This window comes from Heliangelus exortis, chromosome 3 (genome assembly GCF_036169615.1).
Source record: "Heliangelus exortis chromosome 3, bHelExo1.hap1, whole genome shotgun sequence".
Classification (NCBI taxonomy): domain Eukaryota; kingdom Metazoa; phylum Chordata; class Aves; order Apodiformes; family Trochilidae; genus Heliangelus; species Heliangelus exortis.
The window spans coordinates 21643809-21661968 of NC_092424.1; the positions used below are offsets into that span (position 1 = coordinate 21643809).

An 18160-nucleotide genomic window follows, 5' to 3' on the forward strand; every position below is an offset into this window, starting at 1 on the left:
GGTGAAAAATTAGCAGCCAAGGGCAGTTGCCCACTGACTTCAAGTTGAGGCTGGAGTCAAGGGTAATCATTCCACCTCCATCTTATGTCACCCGTGGTTTGTGAGTGTCTGATACTCTCCCAGGTGTGGAGCTTCCAGTCCTGAAAGTTCACCCACATGCTCTTGCTGGGGATATGAGTTACTGAATACTGAAGCAGTTTAAATGCTTCATTTGTTGAATAATTCAAGCACTTTCAAAGCTTAACCATAGCTATTCTGTAACAATGTTCTTCATATTACTGTTTTGACTTTACCTGACTGATTTGGTTTTAGTTGGGAATTTTTCAGAGAAACCATATGAGTTTGGTGTTGCTGTTTCTATTTAACTCTTTGAAGCTATTTCTTAGGTGGTTAGCCCCAGTTACTAAGGGTGGTGTGAGCACAGGCTACATTTTCATAGTCTGTTCCCAAGCACTGCCAGGAATTTGTTCCCAAGCTCAGTGGGGTTTTCTTGCTCTGGTTTGGTTTCCCTCACTTTTGAAGAAAGAAAAGGAGTTTGAGTGCTTTTTACAGCCTGTTGAAATCTCAAGGAAGAGAAAACAGAAAAAACAATAAGTGATGACACATTGTGTAAACTTCCTTCAATATCTTTTAAGAAAATTTCATTAAGTTACACTGACTGGAGTGCTGCTGACACTGGTCTTTAACTTGTTTTCTACTTTATCTGGCCTATATTTGTACTTCCCAGTTAACACCGATTTTGTTGATATAACATCTTGGGGCTTTTCATGAAGCTCAATGCAGAGGAGTCATTCTTTTATCAATTGCTCTTTGTTCTCTCTAACAAACAGACAGCTCTTAGACATCTGGGCAGATATACAGTGAAGTGTTGCAGGAGAACAGGAAGAATTATGGTACATCTTCTACTAACCTTTTTGTGTTACTCTATTTTTCCCTGACAGGCATTTTCCCTTTTTCCCTGACAGGAATTTACCATCTTTTTTCCTTGTGCATGTGTCATTTCCCCCCCTCCCCCCCCCCCCCCTTTTTCCCCTTCTTACACACATATTTAAATTTATGTCTGTAGCTACAGCACTTCATACTGAAGTATTACATTTGCGTTAGGATAATTTATTGCTTCATGTTTAAAAGTTATTGGGTTTTTTTTAGCTTTGGTCCCCTGTCACTACTGACTTCACGGGAACTGACATTTCCCATTAAAGTTTTTATCTGGATTGAACCATGTTCCCTATTGGTGTTAGGAGAGCGTATCTATGCTTTCTTTACAACTGGGAAAAAAGTAAGATCATTATTATTTAAGAGTCCTTATTATACAAGGCTTCAAGAAAAGTAAATACTTTTCTTCACTCTGTTTAATTAAATTTGATATCCATTCTCACTTATGTAACAATTAGGCAATGTTGATTTGGGCTCATTCATAGGGGTTGTACTCTACATGAATTGGGATTTAGCTCTGCTGGCATTTGAGGAATTTTTGACTGTAGGGTATATAAAAGTTCTTCAGTGTGGAAGTTGCTGTGTAATCTTGATTTTAGTCATCCCAGCTTTACCTAGGCATCTTGATGTCTTGGCTGTATTTTATAAATAGTCTTTTCCCAGAACTACAGGCAGTATTTTCTAGGAAGTGTGAATTCAGGAGGTGAGTGAATTTCTTACCTTGGAATCCTGCAGAAGTCTTACTCTTTAAGTTGTGTGCATGCAACTTGGAGGAATATGTAATGCTACTAAATATTTAGGCAGACACATTGATATTCATTGAGTTCCCTGCAATATTTATGTAGCATGACTTCTATCTTTCTGCTTTTCAATAATTACATACCTTCACTTTTGTTTCAGAGGTGCCTTTGAAGTATATTTTGTTGATGTTGGGTTATAATCTGCAGGTTGTAGAACTTAGAGTCTTCACTGGCTTTGAAACTGCAGATCTCAAATATTATTCGTTTTTCACAAAAATCTATATTTTTGATGTACCCAGGTGAATACCTTCTGATGCCTTGGTTTCCGCCTAGTGAGGCAAAAGTGTTGGCATGGTTTGGTGAAAGTGTGGTGTGATCTGTGAATACTTACCAAGTCCTTCGACATGCACATGTACAAAGCAATATTTAAATCAAGCTCTCTGAAAATGGATGTGTGAAGATTAAATATTTTTTCTTACCTAGCAAATTGGAGAGGGCTGTTTAATTTTATCACTGTGTCTCTAAGCAAAAATATTGTAATAAGGGATCTGTTGTAGTGACTACACTTCATGCACTCCTTTGGCAGTGGCGTGCTGAAAAAGGCAGCTGTTAGGTGCACTGTGATGAGTGTTTAAAAAATCTGAATCTACAGATTTGGATGAATCTGCATCTTTTTGGACATACCTGGCATACTAAGATTAGCAGGATGGCTAAATAGCTTGTACTTACCTCTATGCAATTTAAAGCAGCTTTCTAAGAGGGAGGAGTGTACTTTTGTGTAGTGCTGCATTCTTCAGTGTGCACCAAGTACTGTATTTCACTAACTGAACCAGAAATACCTTGATATGTGCAGACATACACCGAGGAAGACTTGGTCTCTGTTTAGCTGTAGTTGAAAAGTACTGGAAAATGTGCTGTTGTAAATGGACATGTAGGATGAGACAGGAGATGGCAAAGGAAGGGATTTGCTGCAAAGGGGTAATTTTTGTGGGAAAATTCTGCCTATTAAGCTGCTGGTGCATATTTGGAAAGCTCCAGATTTTGAGCTGAGCCCTCCAATATAAGAACCAGAAGAACTAAAGAAAATGAGGAAAAAAAAAAATAATTATTTTGTTGATGGTGTTCCTTGTGTGATTTGTGTAAAGATTCTTTTGGCACAGGAACATTTCCTGGTGCCTAAAGCAGGTTTGGGATCTCTGCATCTCCCTGGGTAAATGCTCTAGCCACAAACTGTTTCTTTCTTGCATATTCACTCTCTGAATCTCATTTTCTTTCCTGCCTGGTGGCAGCCTGGTGACAGACAGCTGGAGCACTCCTTTGGGAGGCAAGATATGTTGGTCTCCTTGGCAAAGAGCCTGACCTCTACCCATTTATAAGCCAAGAGTGACTGCTATTAATAGAACCCTCCTCCAGCCAGGTTTTCAAAGGAGAGGAGCCTGGTTGCTGGACTTCGTGCTGAGCTTGGATATTATCAGCCCATTGGTAGGTATATTGTGAGTATCAAGAATGAATTGGGCCCCCGAGGGGAGTTCAGCTCAGAATAGCTTCAGGGAGCTCTGCAAACAAGAGAGGAGGTGTCTGCTTCCCAGCTCTATCAGCCTGGTGGGGACACAAACCTCTCCTGCCACTGGCAAAGAAGTTGGGATCCTGGTTTGGACTTAGTGAAGTGATTTTACCAGCCTCTTTGCTCATCTGGAACCTCTCCCATTCCCATTGCAATCAAAGATAGTTGACTGGTAGTTTTGTGTTTGACTGCAGACAGGTGGTAGGCAGCATTTCTTTCTTTTCTAGATGCTGCTGGAAGAAAACACAACCCAGCAGTCTATCAGTAATGAAACTTTTTCTATTAAAAATGAAGTATTATGATTTATATTAATATTTCATATGAAATAAATGACCCTCTTTGAAAGCATGAACTTCCTTGGAAGACTGAATTCAAAATTATTTGCTCAGTATTCCTCAGTTATCTGCCCTTTGACATATGGACTTGACCTGGATAATATTTGGTGTTCAATACAAGGGAAGAAACATACATTAAACACTTCTCAGATTTTTAGTAGGAAATTGCACACTCGTTGCCGGGGAACATGCTAACAACTGGAAAGAACCAAAATTCAGGTCACATTTGTAAAGCTGAGTTTTCTTGCATATGAATATCCTCATTAATACTTTTTAACCCAAATGGACTTAATTTCTCATTAAACATTTTTGTGACGGTTTAACAAGGCTTGCCTGAAGCCAACATTAGCTTAAATATTTTAAAAGGTCTGCGTTTATCAAGGTCTTTCTAAGCATCACATTAAGCTGATGAGGCAAGAAAATCTTACAGAGCTTAAAAAGCCTTGCCAACAGCCCACCAGAATTATTAGACCGTGTAAAAATTCAGCTTCAAAGTAAGATCGAGACTTACCTTTCCTAATGGAAATATTGCCAAATGGTATTCCAAATACCTGTTTTTATTTTCTTTCAGGTGCAGATGTGTGGGGCTTAGCCTTCAAAATCTTGTTTAGAGGAGATGGTTCAGTGATTTGAAACAAATTTGTTTATGTAGGACTCAGTCTTGCCAAGACTTAGAGGTGGGCTTTACATTTGCACTCTATGTAGCTCCATCCAGCTCAGTGAAAACTTGAACTGACAAAACAGGAGTTTTAAGAGCTTGTGAATTCTTACAGGAGTAAGAATTAGAAGACCTTGGACTGAAATATTTTTATTATGCAGCAGAGAAATGTTTGAAACCAATGCTTTAAAGCCAGAGAAAGAAAACACAGGATTTCAAATAGATTAAGGAAGCCCAGCTGCAGTTCTAGAGGGAATTCCTCTGTAGCTCTTATCCTGTGTCCTGCCATATGTTTCATTTCAATCAAATCTCTTTTGAGGTGACAATCCTTGTGATAATTTAGAATCAAAATGAATGATAAGTTGTTTTTGTTTATCTCAAAAATGTTCAGGTTCATGTTGACCATTGATTTCATAACTAATGATGTACTTCTTAGTGACTTAAAGGGTGAGATTCTCCTGGGATAATGCTGCCCAAATGAAACGTGTCTATGTTCACAAATGGACACCATGACTTTACAGAACCTCAAGTGATTTCTGTTGTTGGGATGCAAGGTGGAAGACAGTACTTATTGAAGTACTTATTGCTTTTTTAATGTTTACTGTGGTGGCTATGTAACTGTTCAGCTAAAACCAGTATGGGTAACCCTTGAATGCTTTGAAATTTACAGAGGAATTGGTTTTTTAACATCAGATGTCCCTTGAAATAAACAAAAAAAAAAAGCTCATAAATTAATTGTATTTACAAGAAACTTGCCATTACAAGCATATTAGCTTTTTTTTTTTTTTTTAAATTACATTTCACCTGGTTTTAGATAAGACATTCCCAGACCAATAGCTAAGGAGAGGCTAAGATCATAGATAGCATGCATCTGGTTGTATGGCCTGACTTCAGGAAGAAATTTAAGCACATGTTGAAGAAACCCCATAGGCAGAACAGCATTTAAGCAGGTGCTTTACTCACACTTAATTCAGGATTTAAATATGTTTAAAATTACATGCATGTGGAAGTAAGAACAGTGTAGTGAGGCCTCAAGGAATAAAAACCCTTCAGAGTGATTCCAAACTGGTTTTAAGTGCTCATCTTGGTGGTTTTCTGAAGTTACCAGAATAAAAACTTCACAATGTAGATGTCATTAAAAGAAACAAAACAATTTGTTTTTCAAGGGAATGATTGTCAGATTTCTCATGATTATTCTGTAGATTACCACTTGAAGAAATCTAACAAAATGATTATTGGATTTAAAAGTTATTCTCTGTAAGTAAATGTCACTTTTAAATACCTCAGCTATTATGTTTGTGTTTGCATTACTTTAGGGATTTAAATGGTACCATTTACATATTTTATCTGATTCTCTAGCGTTCACTTAGTAAGTTAAAATTAAGATAAATTGTGTAAATGGAACATGTTGCTGGCTGTAAATAATCTGATTTAAGCTACCATAAGTGGGACTAAAAGTAAGGCACTTGGTTATTCACATGACAGATAGACATTTTGTGAAAGTAACATTTAAATAGCACACAAGTTTTAGTTTGAAGTCAAAATGGAGTCTATGGAACAATGACAGCATCTTTGCCTTGGAAGGGGAAGGCTAAGAATGTATGTTTTGTCATGTCAAGTGTGGGTTCAAGTAAGTTTCACTGTGTAACAGTCCCTCAATATTTATTCATTTGGACTAAAATGCTCCCCAAATGTTTTGAGATACTTGACCTGCATGGAGTTCTGTTCTTCCTTCATTTAATATGCACAGCTTTTCTTCTGGCAACATGAAGTGCTTTTCCTTGCTGTCATTAAGAGAGGTGCAGCCAGTTTAGAAATGGTTGGCAAAGCCTGGCCTGTATAGATGAATTCCTCTTCAACAGCTTGCCTGGAAACATTCTCTGTTCACTAACTTTCAAATTTCACCTTTGAAGTATTGGCAGGGATTGATTTTTGATCCCCTAAGTTGATGTTCTATTTTTATTTACTCACCTAGCCTGCATTTTTTGATACTAAGCATCTTCCACAGGTCTAATTTTCATGGCTCTTGAGGAGAACCAGCATTACCTATCCTTCTAAAATAACTTGCAGGTGCTTGACCAATTACCATCCTCGAATCTACTTCCCTTAGCATCCATTTCTCTTGGCAAAATACTTTGTTGCTTTCCTTCATTTATCTATCTTTGGCCCATTGACCACCAAATACCTGTTGTGTGAGTATGTGAATTAAGATAAACTTGTTGCACATTGGCACCATGTTGTTCAGCTGGGTCTGCCTTCCTTGCACATCCAGCATGTGTAATCTGCTTAAGAGCTGTTAAGAAATTCTGCTATGAGGATGTTCCTTTGAGTTCTGCTAGTCTGCCATGAGGAAGCATGATTACTTCTATGTGTTAATAATCCCTGAGCTGGGGCTTTTGAGCTTCTCCATGGATTTTCTGTGATTAGAGATGGAAATAGTCTTAAAACCTGCATGGAAGCTTAGAATGAGGTATTTATGAAATGCCATGCTGCATACAGTGCAGCAGATCAATGTGCTCCACAGCAGCCTCTCTGTGTAAACTTTGAATTTCTAATTCCAGTACAGAAGAACTAGGATAGATGGGAGGTAGGCAGCAGTAGTTGTAAGAACAAAAAAAAAATTGGGAAGCATGCAGATTTTTAAGACATCAAACTCCAGTAGCCATTCTACTTTAATCTCTCTCTGTTCTTCCTCCCACCCCTGCACCTCCCTGAGGCTGAGCTGGGGGACAGAGCAACTTTCCTAATGTACTGTAAGAGGCTTTTTTTCTTCCCCATCCCCCTGGGGCGCTTGGTGAGGGGCTGTGTGAGGCTTAGATATTGGTTGGGTTTAAACGACCACAAATTGTTAGTTACAAAGTGTATGTTGTGTCATAAAGGATAACACAGAAGTAATAGTTTTCTTCTATCTTCTGGCTTGATAATACTATTCACTGCTTTATTCTCCCTCACACTTCAGTGTAAATGTTGCTTTCTGTAAAAACGTGAGTGCTTTTCTGTGTAAACACACAGGATAGTATTGAGAAATACTACCACCTGAACTACTGCAATACTCGAAAAAAAGGAAAATGAATTTTGTAATAACAAGGGCTCTTGCAGTGGTTCTTTTGAGAGACAGTTTTGGTTATATCAGAGAGCACAAACTGGCTGGCGCGGCCCCATGGTCTGGCCCTGGCTCCATGTTACCTGAGTTGCCTATTGCTTGTAGACTCTCCACACTACTGGAGAGGAAGGTTGAAGTGTTACTAAAGATTATGTGACTCATTTTGGCTTCTGTCCTCCTTCAGAGGGATCTTCACAAAGGCAGTCCAAGTGAATTTTCAGTTACAAAATTACCATGGTCCTCACTAGGAGCTAAAACTTCACTGGCCTTCAGCAATCAGCAGAATTACGAGGTTTTGCGGCTCTGTTCTCTCTCTGCTGCTCTTAGACACTAAAAATCAGAAAATAGCCAATTTTTGTCTGCACAGTAATCTGAAAGTCGTTCAGCCCAACCTAAATTGAGCTGCGATTGGCACTGAACAGGCTGGTGCTGTCGGGCCCACTCCTTGCAATGGCAGTGCCACCACTACGTGTCTCAGTGCAGAGAAAGGGACTGTTAGGAATCTGTAAGGAATCCCAAAGCTGCTTATACTGTAAAAGCTACCTGTTGTGCCATGGATTTAATCCAAGACCCTATGAAATCAGCGAAAGGTTTTCCTTAGGGCTTAGAGTAAGGTCTCTGTCACAGGGCTGTGTCTCTTGGATGGCATCTGTGTTACTTTTAAATATTGTGTTTAAGTAATTGTACGAGAATTTGCTGAGAGCGACAGGGCCAGCAGTGTCCTGTTTCAGGCTCCTCTGGGTGAAGTCCTTCGAGACAAGACACTGCCATCCTTGCAGGGCTGGGGACACACACAGAGGTGATGCCCTCAGGGTTGTGTTTTCTTAACTGCAGAGCTAGGCTGCAACCTCCCTCCAACCCACCTGTGGGGGGAACTTCTAATAACAGTGGGCCCTGTCTAAAAAAATAAAATAATCAGCCGATTTAAAAGGAAGAGGGAAAGTGTTGGGAAAGGATGTCCTGAAAGGGGATGAGCTGCTTTGATCTTTTATTTCTATAGTCTTTTGCATGGAAGGAATTTGTCCGAAGCACTGGGGGCTGTTGCTCTGCACTCTTCACCCTCCATGCCAGAGCCAAGCAGAGGATCCCCCTGGTTCCAGGCTGCTAAGACCTTCTCTTGGACTATTGATTGCAAGTGTCTATTGCTGTCACACTGCTGTTTTATACAGGGGATGAGAAAAGACTAGATCTAAGAAAAATATAGGAAGGGGAGACAGAAGAAAACAACAACATATGTATAAAAATATATTTAAAATATTGATCTTAATTTCTGTTTATTTTCATATTCTCTGTAAAATGTACACTTATATTGAAAATCACTTGTAAATGTAACTGGATGTTCCCTGTAGCAAGTTGAAAAGGTGTATTGATGTTATACTTAGAGAGAATTGGTGCATTTGACAGGGTTTTATAAAATTAGTTTTCTGTTTACCTTCTAATTACTCTCATCGCTTAATTTTACCCTGTTGCTGTATTTTCTTGCTTCCTAAAATTAGGAATAGAGCACTACTATTAGTTTCCTGTCTAAATTTTTAAGCTAGTACTTAAGCTAGTTTCTCTGACTGAAAAAGGTGATAACTAGCGATAAAAAATTCTGCAAAATAAATCCTTTAATTGCCTTAGCAGGTAGGAATAGTCTCAAACATCAGTAGAGTGCATTAGTGCTGAAGGAATGACAGCTGAGAACTGTCACTGGCTGATCTTGTATACCACAGCTCCTCACTGGTACTCAGGAGCTCGATGCCAGTGAGTCTCTTGAAAATGTTGACAGAAATTTTTGACTTTTCCAAATAAAGGCTGGCCAGTGGCCGTGCCTTACTTGGAAAATGCCAGGAGTGGGTGTAGGTCTCTAGGCAGGAAGGAAGTGAAGTGATATGGAAAACAGTGTCAGCTTTCAGAATCCCATTGCTTCTCTTATTTTATTGTATGAGCACTTCATTCTGTTCTCTTATAAGCATCAATAAATATAAGGTTCTGAGTTCTGGGTCCAGTTTAAATATGGACTATAATTGCATGAAGAGTGCTTCATATAGCACCCTGATTGTTGGGTTTGGGTTTTTTTGGTACATGTGCTCTGAAGGCTGTCAGGCAGAGGTGCTCCTGAGGGTGCAATATGAGAACCAGATACAAAATATTTTCACTTCATACAATTTATAAGGAAAGATTTAAAAAGAAAGAAATTGCAACCTTTTAAAAATAAAACATAGTCGTATATTTTTACAATTCTGACAAATGGAAATCATTCTGTGGGTTATGACTATATATGACTTTATAAAATGTTCTAGATCTTTTTTTTAAGATTTAATAATTTAATTTCAGATGAAGCTTACGTGTAATTTCTGTATATAAGTTGTCTTACAACTACTGCAGTTTAAAAAACCTGAACATTTGTCTTTTGCAATTTTGAGAATCTAGTTTGTGCTATACATTTGCCTAATGCAAAGTCCCCGTGACCATAAAATTGTCTTTTTGCCAAATGGTATCTCCACAAATTTTGTGAAGTGGTCTACAGCTTTGCAGAAAGTAGGGCAAGGTCTGTAAATAGAAAATGTCAGGTAATTACTCAGATTCTTTTTTAGTGCCACAAAATAACAAATTTGTTCTGTAGTGGATGTTTTCTGAGATTTCTGGGAAATGTCCAATAAAATCACTTATCTGTTATTTCACCTACAGGTACATTTATGTTCCGATGGGAGGATCTCAGTCCAGTCTGTTGGGAACACTCTTTTCCACAGCCCTTACTTTTGCTTTTGTAAGCTACTGGCACGGAGGGCAAAGTTATTTGTGGTACTGGGGTGCACTTAATTGGCTTGGAGTCATTGTGGAAAATGGTGTCAAGAGGATACTTTCCCTTTCGCTTATTCAAGATTTAATTGTAAGTTAAATTTCTCTTCATTTCATGTTCAAGTTTCATGGCTCCATGCTCGTCTGAAGTTCCTGGTTACTTCATTAAGTTTGCATTTAGATTAGAAGTAGTGGATAACAGATAAAAGAGTTAACATTCCCCTTCCCACCCTCCAGTATTTGAGGTAAGCATTGCAACCAGGATTTTCTAAACTGTTAGCAAAGCAAACACTGAAATACGCATGATCTTAAAAGCTTCCTCTAGGGTCCTAGAGTAAGCAACTGTTTGTCACATTGTGTGGGGCTGAACAGAAGCCGGTTTTAATATTTGTGTTCAGGACGGCCTTAAAATATTAATCTTCAGTAAAAGTAGAAGTGTAAATTTCCAACCATGTGTTTCCCGGACAAATGCATGTGTAGAAACTCCTGGCATCTGGGAACAACCTTACACTGCAAAATCTTATGCCACTAAAGAGCCAAGTAAAGAAAACCATAGAATCATAGAATAGTTTGGATTGGAAGGGACTTCAAAGGTCATCTAGTTCCAACCCCATCCCTTTCTATGGGCAGGGTCACCTCCCACTATATCAGGTTGCTCAAGGCCCCACCCTGGCCTTGAAGACTTGCAGGGAGGGGGCATCCACAACATCTCTGGGTAACCTGTCTCACTGCTTTACCACCCTCATAGTAAAGAATTTACTCCTAACCTAAATCTCCCCTCTTCAATTTTTAAACCGTTGCTCACTACACACCCATGAAAAAATCCCTGCCCCAGCTTTCTTGTAGGGCCCCTTCAGTTATTGGAAAGCTGCTACAAGGTCATGTTAGAGCCTCCTCTTCTCCAGGCTGAACAACCCTATTCCTCATCCTGTCTTCATAGGGAAGGTGCTCCAGCCCTCTGATCGTTCTTGTAGCTCTCCTCTGGACATGCTCAAGGAGGTCTGTGTCCTTTTTATGTTGGGGACTTCAGAACTCAACACACTACTCCAGGTGGGGTGTTATGAGAGTGGAGCACAGGGGGAGAATCACCTCTCAGGTCCAGCTGGCCATGTTTCTTTTGAAGCAGCCCAGGACAGGCTGGGCTTTCTGGGCTGCAAGCACACATTGATGGCTCATGTTAAACTTCTGGTCCACCATCACCCCCAAATCCTTCTTCTCAGGGCTGCCCTCAATCCTTTCTCCTCCCAACCTGTATTTGTGCATGGGATTGCCTCAACTCAAGTGTAGCACCTTGCACTTGGCCTTGTTGAACTTCATGCAGAAGTATTATTTACCTTTACTTCTGATATTTTCACTTATGCTATTGACCTTTGTGCTGTCATTTCCAAAGGACAAATTTATCTTTTTCATGCAATCATATGCAAAAAGCCCACTTTTTAAATTTTGATGGTCATTTTAGTCAGCAGGTTTGCTTCCTATTGGATCACACATCTAATAACTCTTTGTAAAAAAAAATAATTCCTGTCTTGCTCCCTTAGTAGTGATAAGTGCAAAGAATTTGTTCTCTTATAATGTTCTGGTGGTGGTGACTCATTCTGCAACCTGATGAAGTCCTGATGCTCAATCAAATATGCTTTTTCTCCATCCCACCCATCTTAGTTTTCAGTGTGGTAGTGTCCCTTGTGTGGCAACTGATCCAGCTAAGGAATTTAGTTGACAATAACAGCTGGTGCTACCTTGTATCATCCAGCTGTACATCGCTGCAAATCCAGTGACAGTCAGGAAGCAGCTTTTTTTCCTTCTGAGAAAATCAGATCCATTAATCCTACCTCTGGGGTCAAACTGAGCTTCTGACCAGCTGCATGTATTTATCTGGACTGGAAGACAGTGAATCTTTTTAGGCATCCATCTGTATGAGGGGATATAAGTGTAGGAACTTTTTCTATTTGATGTCACTGTATTAGAAATTTTACAAGAACTATTTAAGTTCTTGTATAGTTAAGGGTTAATGCTTAAATACCATAGAAATTACAAGAATGTGGTGTTATGCAGGTGGGATGATATGTTGGATTAATTTCTAGCACATAATTTTAACGATAGTTAACTGATGCTGGCAGAAGGTTTGTTTTTTGTGTAAATTAACTCCCTATCAGTGAGCAAAGTGCATTTTACTCCTTTTCTCCCTTTTGTTTTTATCCAGTGTTTTTAAAGGCCCATCCAATGTCTTTTGTATCTCTCGTTTTGCATTTATGTTTTGGAAACACGACTGTAGACTTTCCATCTTTCACTGTAACATTTTAATATGCCAACATTTTAATATGAATAGTTTTGGCATGTGAATTAGTGCATTAGGCACTAATCTTGCTGCAATTGGTTATGGCTGAACCATGTTTTGTCTTATGCCTTGAAGGTTTCTCTACAACAATATGAGCTATAGCCTTTGCTTTTCCTGACATTACTCTCTCTTCACTCTTCTGACAAAGTCCCATTTTTTTCTTGAACACTAAGAATGGGGAACAGCTGAGTAGTTGGACTTTGACCTTTCCTTATCAAGGGATGGAGTGATGCAGCATTCTCTAAGAAGAATTCATTTAAAATGAACTGCCCTATATAATGTTTTTTTCCTCTTATAATCTGGCTTTTGGAAGCATTCCCATAATCCTGCCTCAGCGTAAGGTATGCTGCAAGTAAAGTCACCATGGTGCTGAGAACCCTGCTCTGCTGTGTGGCTTTTTCACTTAAATTTCATCTCTTGACAAGCTGAAATCCTTCGCATTCTTGTGCTTCACTCACTTGCTGCACTGCCTCTTGGAGGCTATTTTTGAAGACAAAAGTCTATTTTTGTCCCCAGCATAGCTGATGAGTTTCTGAAAAAAAACTAACGAATACACAATAAAGCACATGTTTATGCTGGTTTTAACCAATTCTGTTTACCAAACCTCATCACATATTGTTATTAGAGTTACAATTGAGCAGGTGTTCAATTAGTAAAACGCTAAAAAAACACTTGAAGAATAAGTTGAATTTTCAATTATCTTTTTTTTTTTTAATTGAATTGATCAAAAAGAATAACAAGGACTATAGCAAAATGGCTTCCCCTCCCCCCTCTATTTTCTCATGTCCCTTGCAATAGAAAGATTTAGAAATCTAAATAAAGCACATTTGAGTCTCTACCCTCAGGGAATCCTTTTTCTGACTGAGAAAATATATAAAAAGATTGGACCCTATATTTATGCAGATTTTATGGTAGTTTAGATCTCAGCACTTGAAACCTGGCACAATATGGGTAAATAACACATTCCTTGCAGTCTGACAGCTTTTCTGATTTCAGCTAAAAGAGCTGATGCTCCTTCTTACGTACTTTTCAGCTTACACTGCTCTGAACTTTCATGTTTCACTGAGTTGTGTTATGAGAAATTAGCTACATATGTATCTTTTTTTTTGGTTTTCCCTAGAGAGTATTTGTCAGGTATCAGTTTATTAGAGGTGAATTAAGTAATACTGTCTTTTCATTAAAACATTGTATATAAGCTAGGGAATGTTATATTAAACTGGAGTAGTGTTACTGTGTGTAGTGTTACTGTGTTTTATCAGTTGTGGGTTTTTTTAATCCATTTTCAGGGGATATTTAAACCCATACTACCAGTTTGCACCACCAACAATCGGGCTACTTGAGCAAAGTAATTCTTTGTTTCATTGATTCTCTATTAATGTCTTACAAACGAGCAGAGACTCCAGTAGTAACTCTTTCAAAATAAATGACAGAATTTGTATTGACTTTTAGTAAATACCATGTCAGATTGCTGACAGAAAATGCTAATGACTCATTCTTCTAGTTATTTGATTTTTTTTCCATTTGAAAAGAAAAATACAGCTCTGTACAAGAAATTAGATCTTGATATAAAAAATAGATTTAGAATAATTTAAACCTTAGATTAGCTGACCTCTATAAATAAGTGGATTTAAAAAAAAATAAAAATATTTGGAAATAATTTTAAAAGAGGTGGAAATGGGTGAAGGTGGTAGTTTGTTTTAATCTCAATTGAAACAGTAACATTTAGCTTCTTAGTTCTTCAGTAAAATGAAAACATGTAATCCAGTCCAGTAAGAATTCTTTTAATTCAAAGATACCTCTTCAAAAGTCATCCTCTGATGATTTTCTAGTTTAGGATCTTATTTCTAGATATATTTAGTAAGAAACGAAGTACACCATAAACAATCCAATTTGAGAAACCAACAGATTTTTTAGCATGGCTTATTTTTAAGTAATTTGTACTATCCTTGTAAGTGGTTTGGATTTTAAAGTGTAAAATACTTACATTTCTACATTTCATTCATTTAGGTGCACTAATGAAGTCTGTTTCAGTAAACTGCAGTTGCTTTCCCAACTCCTCTTTACAAATGGTAGATATTTTGAATGATGTCCATGGTTTTGGCCAATGTATTATATTAGATTTCTTTAGTGTGTTAGATTATTTTTTCCCCAGAAGAATGAATTCCATACGTTTCACTGTATAGTTAAAATTTTACCATTGTTTTGGGTAGCAGAGGTGTGGTCCATGTCAATTGGCATCCTCAGCTTCACAGAGAAAATAATTTTGACATCTTTCAAAAAGTTGGGTGTGGTGAGGGGTTCTATTGTCTATTGTTTTTCCTTTATTTAACTTTGCCCTGTTTCTTCTGCTGGGTGCATAGTTATTCATAGTAAGTTATGCATTATGCAGTGATCCTGCAGACAGCTGGTATGGAGCATGGAAAGGTGCTGACTGATGAGCCTGACCTCTGTCTGGGCTGTGGCTGGACAGGGAATTAAAGCTGATCTAACAGCTCATTGCTGCTGAAGGGAGAAAGATTTCATTGCCCTTTCCTCCCTTCCTTGCAGTCTCATCTTTTCCTCCTCTGCATGCCCTCCTCCTGGAATCTTTGCTAAGCTGATCTTGCTCTTTACCCCAGCAGAAAGGTTTAGATGATTTGTCTTATGGAGAGGAATCTCAAAAGCACCCAGTGTAAGAGATGAAAGCCAAGGAAAAGAATTGGCAAAGGAGAAGCTCGATGACTTGGAACTTCCCCCTTGCAAATGTACCTGAGCAGTATGGGGTGGGAGGCTGAGCCTCCACATTTAAAGTCAGGGGGACAATGAAATCAACTGGGTTCTGCTGCAATAATTACTCAGCCCAATGTTTAAAGCCCAAATTTAGCCTAGCCAAGATAAAGATTCCTATGTCCTATATCCATTGAAGCAAGTGTATATCTGTCTCCTTAATGACATAATTCATTGTTGCAAGTATAATTTTGTTTAAACTGGTGTGAGATAACTTTAAAGCTTCTTTCTGCAGCTGACTGAGGCAAAATCTGACAAAACATTAGGAACTTGTTCAAAGGAAGTTTGTTTGTTGGCCACCTTGCAAGATTAGATCTATAATAAGATCTCTAATAAATAAAGACCTTTCTCAGCTGTTCTTCAGCACACTCTAGGCTTTGATCTTTATTTTGCTTCATTTGGTGGAAAGAGTGTTTATACCATGGGTTTACAAATGTCAAGCTGCCTGACCTTTTCTATTTTATTAATAGTTTTGTGTAATTCATACATACTTTTGTTGGAACATGGTGATTCAATTAACTGGTAAGCATTGCCTGGGATACTTCATAACTTTTTAAAGTGCTTGCTGTAGACTTCTCTTGTGTTTGTCATGTCACTCTCTGAGAATCTGTAAGAATATAAGATAGGGTAGTTGAGCAAAGTCCCTTACTCAGACTCCTCTACTTCAGAATTAGTTTTTGAGATACAGGTATCACCCCTAATGGTAAAACCCAGACCAGTGAATGGGACTTGTCCCACACCCCGCATCCCAACCTTGAGGTCAGCTGTATCATTGATCTAGACAGAAACTTGTATGATCCAGGTGTACTCTGACTCAGAATCAATGGAACCTCCCTTCCCAAGGCGTGAACATGACCCAGGGCAGACCTGTGACACCTGATCTTTGCATGTGGTACACAGAAGCAGCAAGCTGAGTTACCAGGGTGCTGGTTTGTACTGAGCTGCTGAATGAACATCAAAGGTGAATGTGTGCTGGCTGGTGCATTCTAAGTTTTTTTGCTGACTTGTAGCTTTGCCAACAGTAATTCTGAGGCAGGTAATTCTTGCCATGATTCTGCTTTTGCTTGATTTTTTTTTTCTCTCCTCCACCCTCTTGTAGTAAGGGCTCATTTGAATCCCAAAACATTTTGAGAGCCCTGCTAAAAATGCAGACAGAAACACACACACACACATGCACACTTGCACTCTGACTCCAGTTTTCTCTGCTGAGGGAACTTCTTGCCTGAGACTCAGTTACAAAGATTGAACATCTAGTAGGTGTTGTTTTGTGTGAAGAACAAGCATATGTAATATGATACAGGCTTTTATATATAGGACAGGGAACTGCTTGAAAGAGTTCAGCACAGAGCCTGCAAGGTGATACAGAAGTGGAAAATCTCCTTTATGTAGAAAGACTGAGGGAGCTGGGTCTCTTCAGCTTGGAGAAGAAGAGGGGAATGTGGGGCAACCTCATCAGTGTTTATAAATATGTAAAGGACAGGTGCCAGGAGGATGGTGCCAGGCTCTGTTCAGTTACGTCCAATGATGGGACAAGGGGCAATGGGTACAATCTTGAGCATAGGAGGTTCCAGATAAATACGAGGAAAAACTTTTCCACTGTGAAGGTCAGAGCACTGGCACAGGCTGCCCAGGGGGGTTGTGGAGTCTCCTTCCCTGCAGACATTCAAAATCCACCTGTATGCATTCCTGTGTGACCTGCTATAGGTGACCCTGCTTTGGCAGGGGGGTTGGACCCAGTGATCTTTTGAGGTCCTTTCCAACCCCTAGCTTTCTGTTATTTCTGTGATACAGGGAATGACAAAAGTGGCTGCAGTAAGGTTTCAGAGATAACATTCTATAGATTTTAACTTTGGAGTGAAAGCATCCTTTTTTTTTTTTTTTTTTTTTTTTTTTTTTTGTCAAATCTGGGCAAGAGGTACTCGTTTTGATGCCAGCAGTAGAGAAACTTGTGGTTTTCAATCTGTCTTCAACCAGGTGATTGGAACTCTGCTTCAGACCACAGTGTGAGCTGGGAAGCCCCTTGTGTGGCTGCTTAGTTGTCATAACAGAAAAAAAATGTTTCTCTCACTTACCAGCATTATTTACTTCCTCCTGATTTTTTACTTTTACTGATTTTTACTTCCTCCAGGCATTTTTCTGGTACCTTAGCCCATTATGTAGTTTGAAAAGCAAGTAAATTATGCTAAGGGGCAAAACCAAGGCAGAGTTATGCTACTTATGTGCTTCTTTATTACTGTTACATGAAAAGAACCTCCCTCTGTTGTTCACCTCAAAAATTAGTCCAGAAAACAGGTGTCAGCAATTATGGAAGTAAAGGTTACCATACTGAAGAGCAGTTGCACTCTTGCCTTTCTGCCATGACTTCAGCTTCAGACACTCAACGCAGTGAAGGAGAGGTCTGTATTTGCTGAGAGTGTTTATCAGATGACTCCATGGGGATCATTACTATGTATTATTTAATTTCTTACCAGCTTCATGGTGGCAGTGTGGGAGAGCCACAAAGCAGAAGCAAAATGCAGCACTTGTGATTGGTGAGGTTAGATCTGTTTCCATTTTGATAACAGTTTAAAAGGTAAAAATGTTAAAATGTTGATGAGGGATGTAAAAGAACCATAATGGGCAGAGTGGGAGCCAGAAGAACAGAACTAAAGATGTGAAGGACCTGGACATAGAGGAGAGTGTATGGGTCTCTTACCTGGCCTCCTTGGTGAGAGCTGAGGCATGTTTATAGGAGTATGCACACTGCCATTACTTGGTTAAATTCCCTACTTTAAACATAGAATAGAGAACAATATGGTGCATTCCAATGCTACTCATTTCACACTTTTCACAAGCTGCCACTTAAAAAAAAATAATGTTAGAGCAGGTTCCTTGAGGGTGAAGAGTTAAGTGGAGGAGCAAGTACTGAAATTTACTTTTGTGTATGCCAAAGTTTCACA

At 38.9% G+C, this 18160-nt stretch overlaps 1 protein-coding gene across 5 annotated transcripts in view; it reads left to right on the forward strand.

The window, feature by feature from the left end:
• The window catches only part of HHAT (hedgehog acyltransferase), a 158750-nt gene that overhangs the window by 68435 nt on the left and 72155 nt on the right, over positions 1–18160 (forward strand). For all 5 annotated transcript variants that reach the window (XM_071739551.1, XM_071739556.1, XM_071739552.1 and 2 more), the window contains one exon: positions 10010–10211. In XM_071739551.1, the coding sequence (XP_071595652.1) occupies positions 10010–10211 (202 nt within the window). The remainder of the gene's footprint in view (positions 1–10009; positions 10212–18160) is intronic.